This window comes from Nerophis lumbriciformis, linkage group LG27 (assembly GCF_033978685.3).
Source record: "Nerophis lumbriciformis linkage group LG27, RoL_Nlum_v2.1, whole genome shotgun sequence".
Classification (NCBI taxonomy): domain Eukaryota; kingdom Metazoa; phylum Chordata; class Actinopteri; order Syngnathiformes; family Syngnathidae; genus Nerophis; species Nerophis lumbriciformis.
Genome location: NC_084574.2, coordinates 29,523,227 through 29,550,889, shown reverse-complemented (window position 1 = coordinate 29,550,889; position 27,663 = coordinate 29,523,227). Strand labels below are relative to the sequence as shown.

Below are 27,663 nucleotides of genomic sequence, written 5' to 3'. Positions count from 1 at the left end.
TCTCTTTAGTTTATTATTTTTATCTTTAGATTAGGGATTCTCAGTGTTACACCGGCTCCACCTAGTGGTACGTCAAAGAATCCCTTTATTGAAAGTACATAGTTTTATTTTCCAATATTCAAACAACTGTTTAAACTGTGTGTAATGTTACAGTGGCCAAAATATTAAATATACTTATTTAATAATGCCTTGTTTTTAATGAATAGTTAGGCCTACTACGCTACTGTATTTTATTGTTGGTCATTATGATGGTACTTGGCGTGCCATGTATTTTCCTGGTGGGTACTTGGTGAAAAAAGCTTTAGAAGCACGACTTTATATCAGATTTAAGTACATTTATGAACAATGTTATTGTTTGATTTTTTTTCCTTGGCTCAAATTTGCAGTCGTATCCTGCTGCTCCTAACATTGTATTGTATTGCAATTAAAGATGTCCGATAATGGCTTTTTGCCGATATCCCATATTGTCCAACTCTTTAATTACCGATACCGATATCAACCGATACCGATATCAACCGATATATGCAGTTGTGGAATTAACACATTATTATGCCTAATTTGGACAACCAGATATGGTGAAGATAAGGTACTTAAAAACATTTTATAAAATAAGATAAATAAATTAGAAAGTAAAACAATATCAAAGCAGTTACATAGAAACTAGTAATTAATGAAAATGAGTAAAATTAACTGTTAAGGGTTAGTACTATTAGTGGACCAGCAGCACGCACAATCATGTGTGATTACAGACTGTATCCCTTGCAGACTGTATTGATATATATTGATATATAATGTAAGAAACAGAATATTAATAACGGAAAGAAACAACCCTTTTGTGTGAATGAGTGTAAATGGGGGAGGGAGGTTTTTTGGGTTGGTGCACTAATTATAAGTGTATCTTGTGTTTTTTATGTTGATTTAATAAAAAAAAACAAAAACAAAACAGATACCGATAATAAAAAAACGATACCGATAATTTCCGATATTACATTTTAACGCATTTATCGGACATCTCTAATTGCAATGTATTATGTATGTATGGATGCAGGAGAAGTGGTAAAACAGTGTGTTTCTGTGTTTTATTCTAACACTTTTTTTTGTATTTGTGTTGGGGCTATCCTTATTGAATTGAAAATTTGAAATTGAAATTTCCATAACTAATTGCTACTATTGCGTACGGAGCCACATGTAAATATATTTATTGAAATTGCACTAATTATTTATTACAAAAAAAAGAACCGATTCATTAAAAAAAAATCAAATGGTATGTACAGACTGGTGATTCATTTGAAACTAATCAACAAGAAAATACTAGAAAAGTAGAAAAAAAAAAAGAGAGATGACTTTTACAGTGCCGACTGAGCTGGAAGAATGAGATGGAAAGCAGGCAGCAAGATGTTGACTTCATTGATCCTCCACTGGCAAGGTAAGAAGGTGCTGAGGGTCTCACAGCTCATTATGGGAGAGACCCTGACCTGAGATCTTTTGGTTTAAATCCTGCATGTGTTTCTTCATCTGCAACAAAGACACATCAAAGTGACTTTCTGGCGCTCCGTTCACTTGAATGTGCTGACGAGAGAGAAAGTCCATTGTTTACCTTGTATCCCATTTCCCTGGTCTTCTCGGCCAGCGTGTTGTACTTCTCCTGGTTCCTCTTGATGTGTTGCTTGTCTCCTAAAGCCTCCACGTGTTGCAGCTTCTGGTGGGAAAGCTCCAGCTGCTCCTGATAGTGACTGTGCTTCTCCACCTTGGTCTCAAAGTGATGCAGCTCCTCCTGAATGGACAAGGCAGGGAAAAAGCTCAAAAACCTCTGGAAGTGATGAGAGAAGAAATAGGACACTGAATAGAAACTTTCATCAATAAGATTTACACATTTCTTATACTTGGATACGTCTCCATGCTCTCCAAGCAAACATTTTGTTGTATTTTGCCAGTTTAGATGCTGAGACCTGGATTATGTTCCGGCTTAGAGTCACCAGTGTTTCAGACTCCGCCTCGCTCCTCCCCCTGCAAACCCTCTTGTTTACATATTGTCACACCCCGGCTCGGGTGAAGGTAATGTAACCTTTGCAAACCAGACTTTCAAATCAAGGATGGCAAGGCACGCAGTTGGTAACAGTTTACAAACATTTATTGAAATCCCAAAAAGTGTCAAAAGGTGAACAGTGACAGTGTGGGGTCAAACTGTCACATTACCTCCCTCCTCTCCAGCGACAGCAAGTCCAGGGAGACGAGACAGGTAATCAGCTAGCAAGTTAGTTTTGCCAGCTCGATGTGTAACGTTGAAGCAATAAGGCTGTAACGCCAAGTACCATCTGGTGACACGGGAGTTCTTATCCCTCATGGAGTTGATCCAGCTCAATGCCCGGTGGTCCGTTTCCAGATCAAAGGTCCGTCCCAGAAGATAATAACGTAGGCTGTCCAATGCCCACTTGATGGCAAGACATTCCTTTTCGATGGCAGAGTACCTAGTTTCTCTGGGATGCAGTTTACGGCTCAGATATAGAAGCGGTTGTTCCTCGCCCTCCTTTCCTTGGGCTAGAACGGCTCCAAGGCCCACACTGGAGGCATCAACTTGAACAAGGAATCGCTGGTTGAAGTCAGGACTTTGTAAGACCGGGGAAGAGCATAGAATAGTTTTGACATTCATGAAGGCAGTTTCACATGTGTCTGTCCATTTGACTGGATTAGAGGATGCTGTGGTTGTCAGCTTGACAAGAGGAGCTGTGATGGTAGAGAAGTGGGGCACAAATCTTCTGTACCACCCGGAAAGCCCCAAGAATGACCGGACCTGCTTCTTTGTCCGAGGTCTAGGACTGTCTTGGATAGCCTTCACCTTGTCCACCTGAGGACGTATCTGCCCGTTGCCAAGATGGTAACCTAGGTAACACACCTCAGTTTTGGCCCACTCACATTTCTGGGTGTTAAGAGTGAGCCCGGCAGAACGGATCCGGAGCAGGACTTGACGCAGGTGAGAGAGGTGGTCTTTCCAGGAAGTGCTGAAAACCACCACATCATCGAGATAGGCAGCAGAGAACTGGCCACACCCCTGCAAAATGCGATCCATTAGCCGCTGAAATGTTGCGGGGGCTCCATGGAGTCCGAACGGCATAACCGTGTAATGATAGAGACCCTTTGGTCTACGGAAGGCAGTGTACTCCCTTGACTCCTTCTCTAAAGGGACTTGCCAGTATCCCTTACACAGGTCAAGGGTGGTGATGAACACAGCTTTGCCGAGCTTCTCAAGAAGTTCATCAATACGGGGCATGGGATAAGCATCGAATTTAGAAACGGCGTTCACTTTGCGTAGGTCATTACATACTCTTACTGTGTTGTCTTTTTTAGGAACGAGGACTATGGGGTTACACCACTCACTGTTTGAGGGTTCAATCACTCCTAGATCCAGCATGGTTTGGATTTCATGGTTGAGGGGCTCCACCAGCCGCTCAGACACTCTGTAGGGGCGCTGACGGATAGGTGTTGGGTTTTTTAAATGAATGACATGTTCAATTAGTGGAGTTCTTCCTGGCTTTCCACTGAACAATACTGGGAATTCTTCACACACTTGCAATAATTTAAGGGCAGATTGTGCAGACAAGTGACTTACATCAGGTTTCTGTGGTGTAGTGAGCATGGACAGATCTGTCTCCTCCACATCATCCTCCATTTTCACTTCCCGTGCCAGCATCACCTTTTCCTCTTGCAACTCCTTGCTTTGAGTAGGTAATTGACTGGCCTGGACATCCTTTCCTTCCACAGAGGATTTCCTCTCCTTCCATTCCTTCAGAAGGTTGATGTGGTACACTTGGGATGCCTTTCCTTTCTCTGGATGTGAGATCTCATAAGTGACTGGACCAGCTTGTCTGACCACGGAGTAAGGACCTTTCCATTGGGCCAGCAGTTTATGACGCGAGGTTGGAAGCGACAGCATGTCCTTTTGACCTGGCTGTAGCACCCTGTGACGTGCTTTTTGGTCATACCAGGTCTTCTGTTTCAAGGGGCAGACTGGGGCTCGGTGCCCTGGCTGTTGGCAATGGTAGCAGATGAGATCCTTCACTGGACTCTGTCTCGGGAGCGGTCTGTTGTCCCCTGAGGTGCTGTAACCACCTGCTTTCTGCACACCTCTTTGGTGTGACAGGTCGGCTGCACCTTGAGCTGCTACACGGTTGTTCTGCTGCCTTGGCATTCGGAGTCCTTTACGAGCATTCAAGTACTGACCTGCAAGTTTAGCAGCAGTAAGTCCGTCTTCTGGCTCGTGTTCCTTGACCCAAGTCTTCATTTCGTTGGGCAGCAAGCGAATCATTTGCTCCAGGATGAAAAGCTCTGCGATGTCTTCTTTGGAACGCTGCTCTGGCTTGATCCATCTTCTGTAGAGACCTTTGAGTCTGTTGTAAGTCTCCTTGGGAGATTCACCAGGGGGAATGTAGGTTGACCGGAACTGGAGCCTATAAGTCTCAGGAGAGATATCAAACTTAGCAAGGAGAGCTTCTTTAAGGTCAGTGTAAACGTTGGAAGCATCTTCGTCCATCGCAGAATAGGCATCCAGAGCTTTACCGGTCAAGAGTGGAACAAGTCGGCAGGCCCAGTCAGACTGAGGCCAGCCCCAGGTGCGAGCAATGCGCTCGAAACGGACAAGAAAGTTTTCGATGTCCTCACCCTGCTGGAAAGGGAACATCTTTGGGCCTTGTCGGAAATGATGGTCAGGTGGCGAGGAATCTCTGGACGGCGACGCTTGAGGACTAAGATTTGGATGTGAGCGAGTTCTGGGTTTGGGTTTGGGCGACTGCTCACAACAACTATTGTCAGGAGTACGGTTAGCATTTTGGTTAGTGAGTGAGTGATCTAGGCTAGGCCTTGTACAGACAGTTTTTAACTCCTGGAGTTCACGAACTAGGACAGCTTCCCTACGTTGCTGTCCAATCAAAAAGTCTTGGAACATATTAACCAGGGTAGGTTCACTTAACACTCTTTCACCACCTAGCCTTCCTAGACCCCTTCCTATGCTGCTTACGCCTAGCCCCAGAGTTCTCAAAACCTTTGACGTCTTCTTCGGACTCCTCGGTGTTCCATCCAACTTCATGCTCCTCAGCCATAGTCGTCCGGTCCAGCCTCATCGCCGTGGCCCCTCGACCAGCCATCTCATCAGTCTCCTCTGTCATTGCCACCTCCGACACTTGGGATCTCAAACCAGTTCTGGCCTGCCCTCTGCCAGATAAATGTTTGTAAACTCTGCGGCTTGCCATCCCACCACTGCCACCATATGTCACACCCCGGCTCGGTTGAATGTAATGTAACCTTTGCAAACCAGACTTTCAAATCAAGGATGGCAAAAGGCACGCAGTTGGTAACAGTTTACAAACATTTATTGAAATCCCAAAAAGTGTCAAAAGGTGAACAGTGACAGTGTGGGGTCAAACTGTCACACATATATATATATGTGTATACATATATATATACATATACTGTATATATAAATATATACTGTATATATATATATATATATATGTATGTATATATATATATATATGTATATATATGTATGTATATATATATATATATATATATACACACATATATATATATATATATACACACATATATATATATATATATATATATATATATATACACACATATATATATATATATATATATACATATATATATACATATACATATATATATACATATATATATACATATATATATATATACATATATATATATATATATACATATATATATATATATACATATATATATATATACATACATACATACATACATATATATATATATATATATATATATATATATATATATATTGGTTCCTGAGATCCTCTGTGAGTCCAACAAATTACTGGGATCAGAATAATCCGGATGTTTTGGTTATTCCAATCCTACTAGAAGGTTTTGAACAACACAGTGCTTGATGCTGATTAAAACCAAGGTTGGATTATGTGATCTAATCCTATTTCAGAATACATTTTTGGTTTTGAACAACCCATTTTCAAGATCTGATCCAATCCATTATCCAAATTCCAATAAGATTACCTTTCAACAACTGGGCCCAGGGCCTATATAGCCTCTGTGCACCACAGCAAACAGTTGGAACCATGGAGTCAAAAGGATCTAATTTCACCATGGCAGAGACCTATGCACTACTAGAAGGCGTTAGACATAATTATGCCTCGATAGTAGGACGTTTTAGTTGTACAAAGGGAGGACAACTGACCAACAAGAAGAAAAGAGATGTTTGGAATGAAATCACACGGAATGTAAATGCTGCAGGATTTGGCCAGAAAAGGACCACAAAGAGGTAAAAAACCATCAGACAGGCAACAAGTCCTTTAAGAGAGGTGAATACACTGACTTGGTTTTTGACATTATTGGTGGGGAGCATTCACCAGCCCTATGTGGAATTCAGAGTGTTGCAGAAGAAAGTGACTCATCTCCCACTGATGCAGAAAAAACTGGGATTAGTTCTGTGGGAGAAGGTGCATCAGTAATCACTGCAAAAGGAAGTCAAACAGGCTTAAAACGTCCTTTGCCAAACAAAGATAAGGATGATGATGCCCATAGGGCACTTCATCAACAAGAAACTGAAAGAGCAGCGGTACAGATTCGCCTGGCAGAGGAACAAATTACTTTCACTAAACTGCAGCAAACCAAAGTCAAACTTGAGATCCTTCTTCTGAAAGCAAAGCTTGGCCATTCTTCAGAAGAAGAAAACTGAATGTCTGTTATTTTATGTTTAAAGGTTGATTTTTTAAGTTTAAATTTGAAGCTCATGAAATGTATATATATATATTTTTTTTTTACTATTTGTGGGACAGCTTGTAAACAGATACTGAAAATGTGGTATTTCTAATTGCTACGTTTTCTTTTTGTTTCTTATAATAAATACACTAAGTGGCCCCATGCTGGCTATTGTTCAATTTTTTGACATGAAGTCTAAGTTGAGTACTGATCCGGAATTTAGTAATGTTGAAAAATTTGGATCTGTAATAGTCTGATCAACTTTGCTTTGAACAACTATGATAAACGTAAAACGGATTATGGGATCCTGAATGCCAAATGAGGGAATGTCAAAATTCTGATAACTTAGATCTAGATTACAACTTTTGAACTGGGCCATGGGTAGGATTGATTGATAGAGAACAAGTTACAAGTTATCAGCTTGTCATTCAGCTTTTCTCAGATAACTTACACAGGGCCACTGACATGGCGGGGTATAGTCCATCACCACTACCATTTTGGCAGGAGAAAATACAACAGAAGGGTTTATGTTGAATGTACAAAACCAGTAGAGCAATACACCAATGAGGTTTTGGTCTGGGAATCCTAATATCAAATACACTGCAGGCCTTGTCAAGCCAGACCTTAAATGCATAACCAGAAGGAGTCACGGTCTGTCTGTGGAAGAACAGGTCTTCTTTGCCCTGCGCTTCTATGCATCTGGGCCTTCTTACCAAGGTTGGTGACAGTGGAGGAGCGGATCAATCAACTGTGAGTAAAAATGTGAAAGCTGTGTCAATGACTTTGTACAGCTTGGCCAATAAATGTCTTTGTCTTCTAAGGGGTATACAAGCATTCGAGAGAGTGGGAGTACATCAACATGAAGGGAAGGAGCAGAATAGACATACAACTTGATGCTGACCTCCTCATCACACACAGTGTGGGTGTCGGGGGCACTACGCTGGAGAGGCTTATATCAAAATTGTCAGGGATCTTCTATTTTTATGCGGATGACTGCCAAATATACCTGTCACTATCCAAAAAAGACAATATTACCCTGGCACCCCTAGTCAAGTGCTTGAAGGACGTCAAAGCCTATTTAGGTCAGAATTATTCAAAACTTAACGAGGGAAACACTGAAATTGTGCTGCCATTCCACACAGACCCTCTGCTAGATTTGGGCCTCCTCAAGAACTCTGGACGTTGCACAGCCACCCTTGCCAATTTTTCAAACAATTCTCTTAACAATTCTGGCGTGCGTTAATGACGTCGTTACGCAACATGCGTAGTGACGTCAGAAGGCCGAAACAATCCAAAGTCTTTTTGCAAGCAATTGCAACAGTGCTACTTGTCATAATTGCAAGGCTGCGATTTCATCAAGAGGGGCACATATGAGCAATATGTTTAAACATTTAAAGTACCAGTTGAGTGGAAAAACTAGTAGACTTTACATGCGTATTTTTGGTTTTCATTAAACCATATCTATTTGTATTTACAAGCCACATCATATGTGAAAACACCTTTTAAACATCACCAAATGCCACAAATTCAGTCAGTCATTTTGAATATTCCGCTCCGAATACGTTCAGCTATTTTCGGAGATTGCCATCACGGTATTAACGCTTCTGCACTCTGACTCTGAAATAAGCAAACATTGGAAACAGATGTGGTGTTCATCGTTTAAAATCCTTATGCTAGCCCAGGGGTCGGCAACCTTTACCAGTCAAAGAGCCATTTTGACCAGTTTCACAAATTATAGAAAACAATGGGAGCCGCAAAAACTTTTGAAATTTTAAACGAAATAACACTGCATACAAAGTTTTTTTTTTTGCTTTGTGCTATGTATAAACCAGGGGTCTCAGACGCGCTGCCCACACCGTTATTTGGAATTTTTAAGCTGGTGCGGCACGCGAGTTTTATATGAATAGCGCTTGTCAGCGTCATGCGTGCCGTGACGGTACAGCATATAGCGCCCACTATAACCAGCGTGCCTGATCAGCCGCATGTTGTATGGGGCTTCTGTTTGCTCACATAGGTGACAGCAAGGCATACTTACTCAACAACCACACAGGTTACACTGACGGTGGCGGTATAAAAAAAAACTTTAACACTCTTACTAATAATGCGCCACACTGTGAACCCACACCAAACAAGAATGACAAACACATTTCGGGAGAACATCTGCACCGTAACACAACATAAACACAACAGGACAAATACCCAGAATCCCATGCAGCCCTAACTCTTCCGGGATACATTATACACCCCCGCTACCAAACCCCGCCCACATCAACCCTCGCACAGAGAGAGAAAGGGGGGTGGGGGGTGGTTTGATGTGTGAGGGAGCAGGCTTGGGGTAGGGGCGGGGTTTGGTGGTAGCAGGGGTGTATAATGTAGCCGGAAGAGTTAGGGCTGCATGGGATTATGGGTGTTTGTTCTGTTGTGTTTATGTTGTGTTAAGGTGCAGATGTTCTCCCGAAATGTGTTTGTCATTCTTGTTTGGTTTTGGTTCAAAGTGTGGCGCATTATTAGTAAGAGTGTTAAAGTTGTTTTATATGGTCACCGTCACTGTAACCTGTGTGGCTGTTGACCAAGTATGCCTTGCTGTCACGTACGTGTGCAAGCAGAAGATGTATATTGTATAACAATTGTTAGACTGGCACGCTGTTAATACAGATTGTAGAGGGCGCCGAATGTTGTACCATCATAGCACGCCCTTATTATATCTGTAAGGGTGAAAATCGGTGAATATTGATCCCGGGAGTTTTCTGCGAGAGGCACTGAAATCCGGAAGTCTCACGGGAAAATTGGGGGGTTCAGCAAGTAAGCTGCTGAGCCGCATCAGAGTGATCAAAGTCCGGAGCCGCGGGTTGCCGACCCCTGTGCTAGACAATAACACATGCTTGGCTATTTTTTATGCATTCAAAATAGTAAATCAATTGCTAACATTTAAGTCAAGTAGTCAACGGATCGAGGGTCCTCTGTTGCGCTCATTATACTCTCTCTAAAAACATCCAGAAACCGCCAACAATACTCCATTTACATGACATGACCTGAAAATTAACTAAATATGAGTGATATTGTTCAACGCAGACGGATTTGTTTAGCCGTCTATTTATAGCGGTAAGCTAATGCTATCTTACGCTGCTATTGTTGATAGACTGAGCCGACGGCTGCTTCTGCTTCGTCTCAAACTTGCTAAAAGTAAATTCTAAATGATAATTCCTGCATCTCTCATCTGATTGTAAACAAATGTGGCCATGGACCGAAAGGCTGGTCAACTTTCATGTCCCTGAGATGGCGAAATTGACCCCAAAAGAAGCTTCTTGCAGAATCTTTTTTTAACCCTTCAAAAGATTATGATTGAATCTTCATATAAACGGAATTATGTGAGCGTCCCGTCGGTCGGCATCCCAGCGAGAGTGAAAATATTACAGTAAGTGTTTGTTTTATTTTGGTTTGTTATGGTTAGTTTGTATGTTTAGCACCAACAAATGTTGCGGATGCTATAGTGCAGTGTTTTTCAACCACTAGTGTGCCGTGAGATACAGTCTGGTGTGCCGTGGGAGATTATCTAATTTCACCTATTTGGGTTAAAAATATTGTTTGTAAACCAGTAATTTTAGTCTGCAAATGATGTGTTGTTGTGTGTCAGTGCTGTCTAGAGCTCGGCAGAGTAACCGTGTAATACTCTTCCATATCAGTAGGTGGCAGCCAGTAGCTAATTGCTTTATAGATGTCGGCGTGCAGGTAAAAAGGTCTCTAATGCTTAAACCAAAAATAAACAAAAGGTGAGTGCCCCTAAGAAAAGGCATTAAAGCTTAGGCAAGGCTATGCAGAACAAAACTAAAACTGAACTGGCTACAAAGTAAACAAAAACAGAATGCTGGATGACAGCAAAGACTTACTGTGGAGCAAAGTCGGCGTCCACAAAGTACATCCGAACATGACATGTCAATCAACAATGTCCCCACAAAGAAGGATAAAAACAACTGAAATATTCTTGATTGCTAAAACAAAGCAGGTGCGGGAAATATCGCTCAAAGGAAGACATGAAAATACCAAAAAAAGAGAAAAGCCACCAAAATAGGAGCGCAAGACAAGAAGTAAAACACTACACACAGGAAAACAGCAAAAAACTCCAAATAAGTCACGGCGTGACATGGCAGGTCATGACAGTACACCTACTTTGAGACAAGAGCTATAGTGATGCATGCTTGGTTATGGTTTAAAGTCATATCCAACAATTGCGACAAAGACTTTTTACAGTCAACTGAGTTTCGTTTTTTCATGATTTCTGCTGGTGGTGTGCCTCCGGATTTTTTCAACGCAAAAAATGTGCCTTGGCTCAAAAAAGAGTGAAAAACACTGCTATAGTGTAACAATGAAACTGCATCCATCACTCGGCTTCTAAAATGTATTGCTCATCCTCTTTGTGTCCGGGCTCAAAAGTATAAGGTCCTGGATCATCATTTTTCCCAAAGGCTCTCACAAAGCCTGCTTGATTAGCATTGTTGTTGATGGGAGGGGCTCTGTGGTTCCTCACGGCCGCAAACTTTGGATATCTTTAGGTGTCATGAATCAGATACAGTATATATGATACTAGCTTCAAAATAGAGGCAACTTGTTTTTTCACTCTACTGGTTCTTTAAACACACAGCATGCAAAACCTATAGACGAATGTTGCGTTTTCGAACCGCTTCGATGTCATCCCAGCATCCCATCCACCTGGTATAAGTACAACAGGTACTAACAAACACCGATAAATGTTAGTGCTATTATTTGTAAAATTGAAATGAACGCCTTCTCCTTTAGATGAGAATGACAAGAGACATATTCTCAGAGATGGGCAGTTCTAGCTCCCGTTCACGTCTGCCGCTAGACGAATGTCACAGAACAGCGACTAAGTTTTTGATCAAAAGTTAGCAACCATTTGCCACAGTAGATACTCCCTTTTTCGGTATGTAAAGGTTGAATTGTCAAAAAAAAGTTGGATCTTTTCCTCCCAACAGATTTTCACCCAGTCATTTCCAATACGCAGGTGTAAAAAAAAAGTGAAACGAATAAGTGATATGCAAAGTGAGAAATGTCAAGTCTTTGTTATAATTTTGATGATCATGGCTTACAGTTTTTGAAATCACATATTTTCTGAGATTTTCAATTCAAGGTTTTTATAAACTCTAAGCCATAATCATTAAAATTATAACAAATAAAGGCTTGACATATCTCACTTTGCATGTGATAAGGTATTATCACATGGTAAGAAATGTTACATTTTTGTGTAATTTCCACATTGTTTTAACAAAATAATATTTATTTCTTATATTTATTTTCAAAATGCGTATGTGCCTCTTAAGACTTCACTGTAGGCTTTGTAAAGTCATGTTACCTCTAAACTAAACACAATTGATGCTAATCCGTTAGCAACCGAATCGTTAAGCAGAATCGAAAGTGGAATCGGATCCGCAAAAATCTTATCAATTCTAATTGCTCATGATGATGGTTTTAAATTGAACAAAAAAACAACATTGTTAAATAGAGCTGTCATTGTGTATTTATTATCACTAGATATATGTGTACCTACTGTGCGATGAATGTTATTTATAGGACCAGTTGGAATTTGATTTAAATTACATTTTGTTTTGAGGGTTTGATTCAGATTAAAACCATGATTAGTTTATGTGATTTAATCCGAATTCAAAATCCGTTGTTGGTTTTAAACTACCCATTTTCAATATTTGATTCAATCCATTATCCAAATTCCAATCAGATTAACTGATCAACTGGGCCCTGGTTTTAGTAAGTGTAAAGAAAAGCAAACATGAAAGATGCAGTTGTTAGTGCATGCAAAGTGTGATGGACACATCAAATTGTCCAATTATAGCATGGAAGGAATATCAAAGAGCTGTTAAAACAGTAACAGATCTCCTTGACGAAGAACACGCTAAACAAGTACATTAAAACAGTTGGGAGTGTTGTTACTTACAGCTATTGAAAACATTGTACATAGAGGGCATGATGAATCTGAAGAGTTCAATAACAAAGGAAACTTAAGTTAAGCTATTGTAGTATACTGTATTCAAGTATAATTGATTCAACTTCAAACTATTATGGTTGTTTGTATTATATTCCATTGTACTGTTTTTATACAATATTTTTAATGTAAAAGTTAGTTTTTCTTTTTCAAAGGCATGTTAAAAATGGATAGATGGATGGATGTTACATGCATGTTAAATGGGGTTGTTTTGGGTGTGTTGTTTTTAGATTGATTATTATTGGGATACAAGTGTCTTGAGTTAGGAGCTCTGTCACAGAACTAATAAAGCTCATAAATTGTGGTACTACTGTATTTGATAATAATGTACATACGGCTTTACGATGATGCCAGTTTGACAATAGAATTAATTCTTTATTCAATTGGTCTCTATAGAAACATTTGTTTTGACCTAAAAGCAAACTGGACTTCGATCAGCGTCACAGAACGAACGACACAAAAAAATCCGCTGCAAAAAATGGAAACTGTGTGTACCCACAAATATATGATAGCCCGTGTGTCAGTGGAGAAGCAAGGGCTACCTTAAGAGAGTCCAGCTCATCTTTGCTGAGGTTGGCTCTCTTGGCAGCCTCCCACAGTTCGATCACACGCGGCTCCCGAAATTCTACAGTGAGAGAAGCAACAGACATTAAAACTGCTCATTTTAAATTTCAGCTTTGAGTTGCAATGAAAATGCACCAAACTGACAAAAGAGGCAACGGGGGGAGAACAAAAGACAAAGGGAAGGGAGTAAATGAGTTGCAATAACTCAGCAGGGAGGTATTTATCGACAGACTCTCACTGAGATTAGCATCACTCCATCACATGTGATTTGTGGTATTGATATGCAGAGTGTGTGTGGGTGTGTTTCCTCTTACCGCTGTCCTCGGTGAAGCCCTCGTGGCTGAGCTTGCGGAGGCGCTCGAAGCCTTGGTTGAGGTCTCTCATCTTCTGCTTCAGCTCTGTGTGCTTCTGCTGCACCTCCTGCTCTTTAGTATCGCCCTCCAGGGGGGAGATCACGTTCTTGTGAATTTCTGGAAGTCAAACAATGTCCATGAGAACAGGACCTGAAACTTTTTGTTGTTTTTGTGTCATGAGAACGAGCTAAATACAGCTAAGTACATTGATGACTGATATATGAATTGATTTATTTGTGGCAGTCCAAATTCATGAATAAATGTATGGCAAACATTAAACAGTGTAATCACTAGCGTGTTTGCCAATGTTTCTATCATTGCGTGGTAAGGTGCTTCATCGTTTCCTTTGCTCGTGAAAGTTTATTCTGGACCATAAACCATGCCTCTCACCTGGATAGTAGAAGAATGAGGACGTATTCTGACAAGTTGGTACATTGTGACGTCCAATTTAGACCCGGCAATGGCGAGAACGACACGAAAAGACGCTTGGTTCCACCCCCCTTTTTTCGTCAGGAGTATGAGTCATTTTTATCTAAAACGGGACTATAACAAGATTCTATCAGTCGGCATTCTAATGACAGCAGACATTGTACAGTAAGTGATGTATTGATGTATTATTATGTTTGTTGGCTCTCAGTGAGCAGAAATTAGTGAAGTAGTGGAGGAAAAAAAGCGAACGTTGTGATGCGTTATTGAAATAAAAAGTTAAAATGACCAAAATACATAAATATTAAATATTATTATAGTGCCTGTTACTACAGTACCTATATACTTACATCATGTATATACAACCTTAGGGAGGTGTTTGGATGTTTTGTAAGGGCTTTTACAGGCAGAATAGGGCGACTCCCATAGGCTTCATTGTAATTTAATAATTTAATAGTAAAAAACACATTAAAAAAAATACATCCGGCCTCATGTCTTTCATAATAACTGTCAACGATAGGCAACATTCCACAAAAAAGTCCCGTTTCAATTTAAATGCTGTTATAAATAATACTCTCAATGTTTTGTATCTTGCGCCTGTTTATTTAGTTTTGCATTTTGATGCTCTATTTACAATGCAAAATGTAATTACTGTACTTGTCATTTTCAGGTGTGTTTAAAATGACGCCTCTTTTTTCCAATGTTTTTATTACAGTAGTTTTTAATTGATTTTGCTGCGTGGCCCACCATCAACACTTAATGAAAAGTGATATCCCAAATTCCAAAACTTTTTTAATTTAAATATATTATACTGTATTTAATTATGGCAAACATAATAATCATGACTATTTTGATTGATATTGCAATCACAATTAATTAAATGATTATTAATTTAAAAACTTTACATATAATTTAAACATTTTTTTAATGGTTTAAAAATTCGGATCAAATAAACCATACCAAGTAAAATAATTGTAATAGTAATAACAATACAATTAAAAAGCAATAGCAATATAAAAAAAACAATAATATTTAGTTTTTCTGTTTTAACTGTTTTTCTTTTTTTTTTGTTATATATATATATATCTTTTACACTTATTCTTAATGGATCGATGGAACATTTAATAAAATGTTTGTTAATTAAATGCAAACATTCTCACATTTATTGGTGCAATACATTTTGGACAATTTTGACCAGTATTTTAGTTCAAAGCATAAGAATTGGTACATTATGCTTGTGTAAGGTACTTTTTTGAAATCTTCATCTTGCTATCGCAGTCAGACCGGTTATGGCGCACGGCGCTATTATTGTGAAGGGAGGAAGTGTGCTGTTGTTCTCAGCTTGTCAACGAGTAAGGAGACAATTTGAGGCTGTAAAAAAAAAGACTGCGCCTCTCAAATTGCGACTGCTGTTTGTACATCGATCTTACATCGATGATGTTGTTTACAACAACAAAAGCAGATGATATGTCTTGTGAATGTATGGATTGTTCTTGTTAGTTTTAGCTTCACAGTTTAATCGCTGTGTCACGGGGCCGTCTCGACATGGTTTAGTTAAGGACGGGACAGTTGAGTGTGTCGAGGATGAATGAGCGGTACCAGACTCATTTTCCCAAACAAATGTTCCGTCTCCTCACAATGACAACATCTCACTTACATGTATGTCAATTTCCCTGATATTCTGCGTTTGACAGCGAAATTCCGTTTTATTGACAAATTATGTGACTCAGTTCACGGTTACGTGAACGCGGAAATTTTATCCCTTCCTTTATTTGTTGAGTTTAGTGATTATTGATTAGGAACACTCACGTTGTGTCAAATACAAGTAGCAACCATGGTGAGATCCCAAACTTCTATGAGACGTGCTCTTATTTTCACTCATTCGCTCCTCAAATATGTTCTACCGTTACAAGCTCCGGAATTTGCATGCATTTTCGCTTATTATAAATTCATGATCGTGAGAAGCTATAATTGAAATCAAAATCAAAATTCGATTAATTACCGGTAAAATAAGTTTCAAGAACATCGAAGTAAAAAACTACTTTTATCCACAAACTCCAAGTTATTCTAACAGAAATTGTCAGTAAAGGGTTTCTAGTCTTAAACATGAAATACAGAAATAAAGCATGACAACATAAGATACAAAATGATTTCTGACGGACATTAAACATAAATGAAATGGATTTTGACAAATGTGCTAGCTTGATGCTAATTTATATTGAAAATCTTATATATGCCCTAGCAGTCAGCATTGGCAATCTTACATGACGATTTCCAACATGTCCAAATATGACAAATAGACAACTAAGATGTGCATTCTACTTAGACAGCTGATAGATAATAAGCATAGAATACTTGTTGGCAAACACTTTCTAAGGATCAACGAGATACAGGACTTGCACATTCACATTCAGGTCTTCATGGCAGTTCTCTTTGTTGACCTTATATGACAGCTGTTAACAAACAGCACAACGGAGGGCTACTGCCACCTTATTAGTATTAGTACTAACAATCGACACCTCGCTGCATAAAAAATCCCCATCAGAGTAGAAATGCAATATTCTCCTTTTAAGACCCACTACCCACTAGTTGAGAATCGCAGTTTGGGAGAGAAGACACTGTCTTATATTTGGGTTAATACCCTATTATTCAAGTTTTACACCCTCTGACTGTGACCGAGCAACCTTTTTATGATGGTCTTTTATTGGCTCACAAAATATTCTACAGTTGTACCTATTGAAGTGTCTAAAATCCTATTCCATGTTTAATTCTGTAAATAAATTCAACATAGTTAATAACAAAAGGGAATGTGAATAAATGCTCATTTATCTACCTCTTGACAGTTCACCAAGATAAGCAATAGGGGGCACTTATTTTCCACAGAAGTAAATGTTTCCATCATTAACAGCCTTTTTTTAAATCCATGACAAAAAAAAGTGAAGCCCATCAATCATTTTGACGGATGACAACACCGAAGGCAAAATTGAATAAGAGATGTGCCACTAGTGCAAAAGGAACGCCTGCTGTTTCTTTTTTGCCCGTGTCTGTGAAGCAAATGCTTGCAGGATCAAAAAACCCGGGCGGTAGAACATTAATGACCTGTGATGACTTCCCTCGAAGAAGAAGTGTAGCAAAAGTGGTGCTTCCCGTCTGCAGTGTGGCTCAGCAAACACAATATTCCTGCAGAAAACCCAGTCTTTGGGGACATGTGGTAGCAAAATAACTGCCAGGTCACCTAAATTTGCTTTGTGAGAGTTACCTTCTGTGTAAAATCACATTAGTTCATAAGAGTTCAATGGGAATATTGGAGTTTTGCACCGGGAGAAGTCTGCACTAGATCACATTATTATTACACCAAATGAGCAGTTAAAAAAGATGATAATGCACATTTTTTACATTTACAAAATAAATGGTTACCTACCTATAAAGGGGGATCTTAATCCTAGCACCTTTCCAACTTTATCATGCCCATCTTTAAAAATCCATCTCTAAATCTAATGAATAAAAAAGAGAAGTGAAAAAATCGAGGAAATAAACCAAGACAGGCAGTGATGGAGGTGGAGGCGGGTTATGGGGGTTGATGGAGACCCCCTTCTTGGCAACCTGTGATTGGCTCGACATTTAAGTGCATCCGACAAGCAGAAAAATACCTGCGGCAGGTTCAAGAGACACGCAACAGTGCAGAGCTCTAACAGAAAGGTTCTGTCACAAAACAGGCGGGAAGTGTCAGTCAAAGCCGAAGGAGACGGGCTGGTCGCAGCAGTAAAACAGTGCCATGTGTCAGCTTGGCTTATGTGTCACAGCTTGATGTGATGTAATGGCCACGGAATGTGTTGCACCGGGTGACCACATACAGTCTGATATTGTCTCTGCATTAGATAGAAGACCTGATACACTGCCTGGGCCATCATAACACGTTTGCCCCAGTGATATAGTTCCTTTCAGGAAATGGGTCTCAGAGCTACAAAAACTAAAATGTCTCCAGTTGGATTTTAATATGGAAATGTGAAAGCTTGGCCGCTGTCCTGGGCTGTGATAAAGAAGCATCATTTCGTCTATAAACATAAAAACATTCAGTAGGGAGCACTAAGGCTACACTTTAGTGGAGGCTGACTCGAAGAGAGAGCATACTAAAAAAGGTTGTATCACATCAGTGAGGAGAAAAAGGTTACCTTCTGTCCTGCTGACAGTATCCATGATGATGTTGTACTCGTGGATCTTGTCCTTGTGGTGCTGGAACTCTCTCTTCAGGCTTTGCAGCTCCTCCTCCGAGAATTTTCCTGAGGTTTTAGCCTGGCAGAGTCAGAAATGAGAGTCTTGGAAATTAAGTAGTCATTTGTGTTATGAAGGTACTTCATAGATGTAGTTCTGTTGGAGGAGAATGTGATGACCATGATGTAATATGAAATATGATGACAACTACAAAGCTGGGAATTGAATTTATTGCAGCGTAGCAATGGACGGTGTATAAGCATCTCTGTCCAAGCTGTTTAGTACAATAAGCTAACAATGAGTTGACATTAATAATAACTCAACCAGTTTTTATCTGGTTACTTTCTGTTACAACATGATTATATCTACACTTCTGTTAAAAAGTATAAACGCTTACCTCTTGTTATTTAGATACTTTATAATTGTGATGAAAAACTAATGTAATCAGACAAAAACACACGATGTAACAATATCAGTTAAAGATTTAAAAGGGATCTCTTATGCAAAACCAACTTTTTTTACCTATTGGGTTGTATTCGGCAGAGGTGTGGACTCGAGTCACATGACTTGGACTTGAGTCAGACTCGAGTCATGAATTTGATGACTTTAGACTCGACTTGACAAAATGTAAAAAGACTTGCAACTCGACTTAAGACTTTAACATCAATGACTTGTGACTTCACTTGGACTTGAGCCTTTTGAATTGACATGACTTGACATGACTTGCTACTTTCCCCAAAACCCAAAGATGAAAAAGTTATTCGGGAGCGCTCCGTATTTTTCATTGTGTACTTGTCTATCAGCGTTGCGTGTGTCAGCTGGTGTGCTGTCAGTACAACAGCCAATCAAATTAGATCTACTTTGTTTTCATCACACAGCATTCATCCAATCAAATTGCAGGACAACCAACGAAGAAGACATGTCCAAACCACACGCCAGTGAACAAAAAATGATACCTAAAATAATTTCGTTTGGGTATAAAAATTACGAGGTGGTCAACACAAAACGGTTTGCAGTATGCAACACATGCGGTTCAAAAATGACTGATGGAGAGGCAACAACTTCCAACTTCGTCCGGCATTTGAAGTTGCACAAAGAACGGTAAGTTTTGAATGTAAGATAACGTTTATTGGCTAAGTAACGTGACTTTTATTTGCTGTGTAGTTAAATCAGTGAGGCTGTAAACTCACTGCTAACGTTATAACGTTATTGCAAACACGGGAATCTGTTGCAGTTCACTACCTTATTCATACTTTTTGTTCAGTGATTTTTTTTAAGCAGGGTTACGTTAGTCAATATATCACACGTAACGTTAAGACGGCGGTCAGCAGCACCGCGTATTTTAGCCACCTAAAAAAAGACAAAAATAGTCAAATAAAGGTCAGTTAAAATGTATACTATATTATGAATAAGTGTACCGTTTTAGCTAGCTTTCTGACATACTGTTGGTTGTTTACCTCAGTGGTCCCCAACCACCGGGCCGCGGCCCGCTACTGGTCCGTGGATCGATTGGTATCGGGCCGCACAAGAAATATATATATATATTTTTTCTTTTTTTAATTAAATCAACATAAAAAACACAAGATACACTTACAAGTAGTGCACCAACCCAAAAAAACTCTCCCCCCCCTTTTGTTCTGGGCATTGAACATGAAGACTCTTCCTTCACTGTTACGAGTGGCCATGAGAGTCTTGGCAGTGCCTGCCTCCAGTGCTCCAGTGGAGCGAGTTTTCAGCCATGGTGGCATCATACTACGCCCCCATCGTGCACAAATGACTGACAGACTCTTGGCTAATTTGGTCTTTTGCAAATGCAATGCAGCATAGGGCCCTGACATATAAAAAGTACAACTTTTTTGTTATGTTCACGTATATGTCATGTTTTTTCAATGTTAACACTTTCGTACAAATAAGTACATTTGCACTTTATTTTTCAATGTGTTTATTCTGTAAAGGAATGAGTTAATGTTTAAAATGACTGGTTAATAGTGCTATTATGAAGTGCAATGTCAGCACAATTTTCTTTCCTGCAATTTAAAATGCACTTGTTTTAATAAATAAATACAGCGTTTGAAAAGCATACACAATCTGTGTTAATATATTAGTCTGTGGTTAAAAGGACTTGAAAGGACTCGAAACTCAAAATGCAGGACTTAGGACTTGACTTGAGACTTTCCAGTCTTGACTTTGGACTTGACTCGGGGCTTGCCTGTCTTGACTCGGGACTTGACTCGGACTTGAGGGCAAAGACTTGAGACTTACTTGTGACTTGCAAAACAATGACTTGGTCCCACCTCTGGTATTCGGACACGTGACCTTTGAACGGAATTGAACAAAGTGGTGGGCCACCAAACCAATATGGCTACTATCCAGCAAACAGAGTGCAAACTATCGGAGTACGCAAGGGGCCTAAATCTTACCACCAAAAGCAGATATGAACAAAAAATGCAACATATCTAATGGAATCTATCCCTGTACGTTAACAAAATAAGATCTTTGAGTGATCTCAGGGATTATCCGTTGGTTGCGTTACCATACATGTCGAATTATCTGGTGTGCTAGACGTCATTCTACGCGAAAAACAGATGAAAACTTGGAAAAACATTGAGGTCTACAAATTCTTTGTGTGTGGCTGGGTGAAGGAAATTGGTATTAAGACTCTCTCAGATAAATATGCATCGTTTTTGCTCGGTTAATGTTGCATTTCATTATTTAACTTTGCGTTTTGCCATGTTGTTGTTGCATGCACCATTACAGGTACATGTTTTTCCCCATCTTTATCAAAATATAAATATAGATCTCAACATTAGCCGGATTCGCATATACTAGTTCTCAGGACGCAGTTCTAAGAACTATCACACTCAAGTTTAGTTATAGGAACTACCCTTCCCCATAGGGACTTTTCCTTTTCACGTTCGCACATGGCTGAGGACGCTGGGGACCTTGGTAAGAAACATGTGTGACGCATATCCGCCTGCGACCCGTGACGTACTACTGTAGCGCCTCACCCAGCACTGCAAAACAACCAACAATCCCCCCGCAAAAAGTGAACAGAGAAACAACACATGAAAGAATGGAGACCTCGGAGGCTACTGTGTTCATGATCGTCTGCTTGCAAGGAATAATAACAATGGGTGGTAAAATGCGGCATCTAAAAACGTTAATGGAAGAGCCCACCGAGGGAGTAAGGGCACGAGGAATCCAGCAACAGGCAATATTTCTTCGTTTCATGGAAGACGAAAGGATAGCAACGCGCTGCAGAAGAAGAAAGCGACAAGTAAGTCACGTGTTATTATTAATTACCGTAAGTACTGATTGTAAAGGCCTACGTATCCTATAAGTAAACATTCCAGGTGGTATTTGACTGTTAGTATTGAGCAGATTACAATGTGTGGATATTTTAGACATTATGCATAGTGTAACACACGTATTCCCGTTGTATTTCAGATGTTGCTGCAATTCATTACACAACACTCCACGCTATCTGTCTGGGTTCGGACTAAAGTAGAAGACTGGTGGAGAAGGGTTGTCCCCAGTTTTACCGATGAGCATATAATAACTAATAAATTATCCATTTATCGCTGACTGTGTCCATTTTTGCTGTTGCTGTTGCGATCTCGTAAACAACTCTGTGGGACTTTTTAAAAATGGCGGGTCTGTGTTGTGGCTAGCGTATAGCGTAGTTCGTCAGTTCGACCAAACACCTACGTATATTAGTTCCTATGGGACTCAGTTTAGACCCTGCCTCAGAGTAGGAGCTAAAATGGTCATAGGATCTGAGGGCCGTAGTCTCTAGTTCCCGTATGTCGGAACACGACGAAAATTGGCCCAGGGACTTAAAAGGTTATAGGAACTCCAAAAAGTCCCTACAGTCGGAAACGACTATAGTGCGTGTGATTGTTCATTTATGATTGCTGCCTTTGGCAAAATTTTAACTCTTTTAGGTTTTGCTCACATTTCATTTATTGTATTTACACTTGCCAAGTTGATGCATTACGAAACACTCGTGGCAAAAATTTGTTTTAAGAACTCCGAAACATGATAAAATACAAATAATATCAAGATAATGTTCAGATGGGAAATACTAAACATTAAAACTATATTAAACAAACCTTTAACAAAGTGCGTTCCTCGCCTATGCCTTCTTGGACTGGAGTGCGTGACATTTTTCTTGTCTTCTTTCATAAAACCTTGCACTCTTTTGTCCTTCTTGATTACCGTAACTCTCATGAAACTCTGAAGAAACGTTTATCCGTTTCACGGTTCCAACAGCCTAAAACAACACAAGTATAGGGCATTTTCCTACGAGAGGCAAAATGTCACCCAGAACATTATGACAACAGATGCTCGCTGGCCCACCACTTCAAGCCTGAAATATTTAATGAGCTGGACGTGACATCGGGTGAATACAACCTATTGGTATCTGTTTTTGTGTATTTGGGATCTGCATAAGTCCTGAAAATTTGAAATCAAACCATGGAGGCATGGCACAATTATTCATAAAACAATTTTGCCTTCCTTCATACTTCCTCCAAATGGGCCGTTTGTAATTTGCACAATTTGTGACTTTTTTCCCCACATTTGACGTCAGCGGATATCTTGATGTATGGTAGAGATTTTGCCGAAGAACTTTGCACGAGTATGCCATTGCAGTCCGACGTTGTAGTAAAAAAGCTTCTTAATATTTCTCTATCCTCTTGTTGTCTCGTACGTGCACATGCATCAGCCGCTGTTACAATTTCTAATACAAAGTAGCGTGTAGTTCCAACTTACAGTATATCCGTCAGTAGACTCCATATGGAAGCACTAAAAACTATAACATGGCTGACAGGGAGAAGACGCAGTCGAAGTGGAGGCACGTAAATAAGACCGCCCAGAAGATGGTGCATCTTGAAGATGGTCAGAAAGTGGCTTTAAGATGGTCTATAAAAGACAATTATGCAAAATTTTGACCAAAGCGCCACCATTACATGTTATGTAGACCGCAATGATGTGTTTTAAATGTAGAAAAAATTATTAGAATATGACATCTTGAAATTATTTCATGATATAACAATATGCCGTTACACTACGTGCACCAAATTTTCCTTTTGACCTATTTATTAAATATTTATTTAATTGTATAGTTATATTATCTTCATCATCTACTACTCTTGCATAAATGCCATGACCATATACAAATAAGATGACACTAGCCTGAAATCCAGATGGTGTTAATGCAGCTTACAAAGTGCCAAACACAATACACACCTTGTTCCAAAGTTTGTCCAGCTTTGGATCATCAAATACGTCGCCGTCTTTGATTTCATGGTCCTTCAGAGAGTTGCTCTCCAGAGGTCTTGTATCCCTTTTGCCATCCATCCCATACTTGGCCAGAATCACTGTCAAACACAGCCAAGTTTAGGTAAAACTACGAGGTTCTGTGGTAACCTACTAATGTAGTGGTTGATTGATCATCAGTGGTGGATGTACACTATGATGGACAAAAGTATGAGGGCACTTGGCCATTACTCCAAAGGGAAGTAAAAAAAGAAGACAATATGTGGAACAAGATTAATTGACAAAACATTCACATTGTTTCCTGGACTCTGTAAGTGTACACTGATTTAAAAGATACAGAGGTGTAATGTGCCAGTCATCTGTGGTTGCTTTTCCTTGCTTGGACAAAATGCGCATGGTAGCCAGTGTATTGAAGTATTATTGTAGCAAAATTATTTGCAAACGTGTATCTCAATCTATGTGCGTGTAATCGAATTAATGTGCGTGTGTACAAATGCGTGTCTGTATATCAATCCAAAGTGTGTGTAATCAGATCCGTGTACGTGTGTTTTAGATTTGCGGACGGGTGTTTTAGATCCTTACACGTGTGTTTTAAGTTGTCTGTCTGTCCCTAATTAGAAAGAACCCTAGATAGGCTGTCTACTTAGAAGTGACTTTTGCGACACTTCTGCCATGAACGATTTGGGCGAGCGCATCCAGATTCGTGAGCGTGTAATACAATCTGCGGGTACGTATCTATGACTTGTGAAAAGCAGGAACCCTCTATTGCTGGGATGTTACTGACGTCACGTGGTGGTGGTCAAGCTAGCTCTGTTTTCAATGGGTACTAGGCACCATTTAGCCTTTCTTGAAGACAAAATGCCCTATACTTTTGTTGTTTTCGGCTGTACAAACCACTCAAATCGCGGAAAGGATAATTGTTTCTTCAGAGTTCCTCGAGAGGTCATTAAAAAGGGCGGAAAAATGCAAGATTTGTGGAAACTAAGATGAAAAATTGAAGAATGCATAAGTTTGCAGTGAACAATTCATTAAAGGTTTGTTTTTGAAATACTTTTGACGGTTATTATTTCCCATTTATTTATTATCTTGATATTATTTGTATTTCTTAAACACTTTTGCTACGAGTGTTTCGAAAAGCACCAACTCGGCGTGTCTAAATAAAAGAAAGCAAATGTAAGCAAAACCTAAAAGGCAACAATCATAAATGAAGCTTTCAGCACATACACATTGTTGACATCTATAGGTATATTCTGTTAAAGACGGGGGAAAACACGCAACTCGTAAACGGCGTGCGCAACAGCAACAAACATCAGTAGACACAAAGTTAAATCTTGAAAGGCAACCTTACCCGAGCAAAAACGATGCATATTTTTCCGAGAGAGTCTTGATAACAATTTCCTTGACCCAGCCACACACAAAGAAGTTGTAAATCTACATGCTTTTTCAAGTTTACATCGGTTTTGTCGTGTAGAATGGCGTCAGTAATACAATTGCTGGTATCTGCTTTTTGCAGGAAGATTTAAGACTTAGACTTCCTTTTTATTGTCATTCAAATTTGAACTTTACAGTACAGATAAGAACAACATTTCGTTGCATTAGCTCATGGTAGTGCAGGATAAAAAAGCAATAAGGTGCATCAACAGACAACTTAAAACACTCGTACGCAGATCTGAATACACACACTTGGATTAATATACAGACACACATTTGTACGTGTGAAATACACGTTTGCAAATAATTTGGCGAAAATAATACTTCCATACAAGTGAATGTGTCCTTCAATGTGTCGCTACAATAAATGACAAAAGCTACAATATTTTATATGCACACAAAAATAGCAGAATCCAGGAGTTTTGTAACTAAATTTAGAGTGTCAGTGGACAAGGGCGCAATTTATGTGAATCTTCCATAGAATCCAGAAAAGTGGCAAGTCTTAGCACGTGTTTGAGAAGCAAATGTTTCCCAGCATGCATTGTTGTCATTACAGTTATCATTTATGACTGTGTTTCCATGCATCTCCAATGGGGAACTGCACGTTTTTGGGGGAATTTTTGTCTATCATTCATAATGCTTTTGTGAGACAAGCACAGGTGTGTCTTGTTTTAGGCATTCTGAATCGTAAATAAATGCTAGCAAAAGTCAGCTAACAGGTAATGGATTAGCTCTATTCCGCCAATAAAGCGCTCCAAAAAACATCCAAAAAACCTCCAAAAAACCTCCATCAAAGATTTATATACATGCGGTAAATACTGTATTTATGTACTGTATTAAAAGGCACATTAATAATAACATGTACTATTACATATTTAGGTTATTTAAGCATACACATTCATTTCAGAGACGTATCACAATGCTCGCTATTTCCTTCAACCACAACAATTACTTACTAATATTTATGGAGGACTTCATGGGAGCCAACAACAACTACTTACTTTGGGGCAAATGATGATCCAGAACCTTATATTTTTGAGCCTGAATTTAAGGAGGATGAGCTACAAGTTTTATAAGCTGCTCAGTGGCCTTGTGGTTAGAGTGTCCGCCCTGAGATCAGTAGGTCGTGAGTTCAAACCCCGGCCGAGTCATACCAAAGACTATTAAAATGGGACCCATTACCTCCCTGCTTGGCACTCAGCATCAAGGGTTGGAATTAGGGGTTAAATCACCAAAATTATTCCCGGGCGAGGCCACCGCTGCTGCTCACTGCTCCCCTCACCTCCCAGGGGGTGAACAAGAGGATGGGTCAAATGCAGAGGACAAATTTCACCACACCTAGTGTGTGTGTGACAATAATTGGTACTTTAACTTAACTTTAAGTAGCTCCATTGCTAAGTGGTAAACAAGAAATACAAACTAAAAAAATAATACAATAACCACTTACTGTACAATGTATGTTTTCACTGGAATACCAGTTGATGTGATGTTTGTATCTTCCCGTTTAGATGAAGAATTAATCATAATCCTCACAAGGGGTAAAAGAAAAACAAAAAAGGTAGTCGCGAACGAGTATCTTTTCATGTCTCCCGGTTTAAGTCGAATGTCAAAGTTGACTAACCTCTCGGTTTATGGCCACAACCTTCTGCTATACAAGTGATTTATAATCTAGAATTATCTTTCACCAACCCAAAGGCGATGTAGCAGCTCACCAGCTAGGTATGTCAATAGCTGATAAGCTGGTTACCGCTCTGTGATCACGGCACTGTTAAAAGTAGTTCCTTGGCTTATAATACCAATGTAGCAAATACTTGATTAATGTTCAGGTCAGAACATGTAAATGGAGTATTGTTAATGTTTTTTTTACAGGGCTCTATGAGCACAATAGATGACTCCCATTAGCTGCATTGTTAGCCACCTCATACTTGCCATAGATTACAAGTTAGAATGCATATATAAAGAAAGAAAAACATACATGTTCTTGTCTAAAATAGAGATTGTTATTGCTGGCAAAATTCCAAAAAAAGTGTAGTTCTCCTTCAATATGTTGTTAGTACGGATATAATTTAATAGATAAAGCGTTGTCGTTTTTCGTAATTTACAATTACATTGTTGATACTTTTGGTGGTACTGTGACACCCTATACAAATGGTTACTGCAATATATCATATTAATACCTTTGTGGCCTCCATCTTTAAATGTATTACATAAGATGTTAATAAGATTTTGTGTTGATGGAGGAGGTAAGCATGGGTTTTGATTTGATGAAATTCTCAATGGGGCTAGATGCATGTTGATTTTCATACGGTCTTGTGAGCTGTATGAAATACCAACGGCAAACTGTCAGGATGGCCACTAAAATCCAACAAAAGATTAAAGCTTGCAAAGAGCCATAAACTATGCCTTTCTAGGAGATATAAACAATGGTGCTACTCACAATTGACAACAAACAGTGTAATGTCATCTTACTATGGAGCACTCAGAAACAACAAAACGTTGGACTTGGCTCAGTCCTCGTTATTCAGCACCAGTTAACTGTTGCTGCAGCAGCTGATTCAGCACCACATTACTGTGCAGTGTTACTCATCAACCAGTTAAGTGTCTCACACACAAGCTGTGATCCCC

At 39.5% G+C, this 27,663-nt stretch overlaps 1 protein-coding gene across 1 annotated transcript in view; it reads right to left on the bottom strand.

Annotated features, from left to right (window-relative positions):
- Window positions 1–1,175: 1,175 nt before the first annotated feature.
- Window positions 1,176–27,663, bottom strand: part of lrpap1 (low density lipoprotein receptor-related protein associated protein 1) — a 32,631-nt gene continuing 6,143 nt past the window's right edge. The window contains exons 3-8 of the mRNA XM_061988207.1: window positions 23,578–23,708; window positions 18,288–18,408; window positions 13,651–13,806; window positions 13,315–13,397; window positions 1,598–1,774; window positions 1,176–1,515 (exon numbers count right to left, since the gene is read on the bottom strand). Of these exons, the coding sequence (XP_061844191.1) occupies window positions 1,447–1,515; window positions 1,598–1,774; window positions 13,315–13,397; window positions 13,651–13,806; window positions 18,288–18,408; window positions 23,578–23,708 (737 nt within the window). The 3' untranslated portion in view covers window positions 1,176–1,446. The remainder of the gene's footprint in view (window positions 1,516–1,597; window positions 1,775–13,314; window positions 13,398–13,650; window positions 13,807–18,287; window positions 18,409–23,577; window positions 23,709–27,663) is intronic.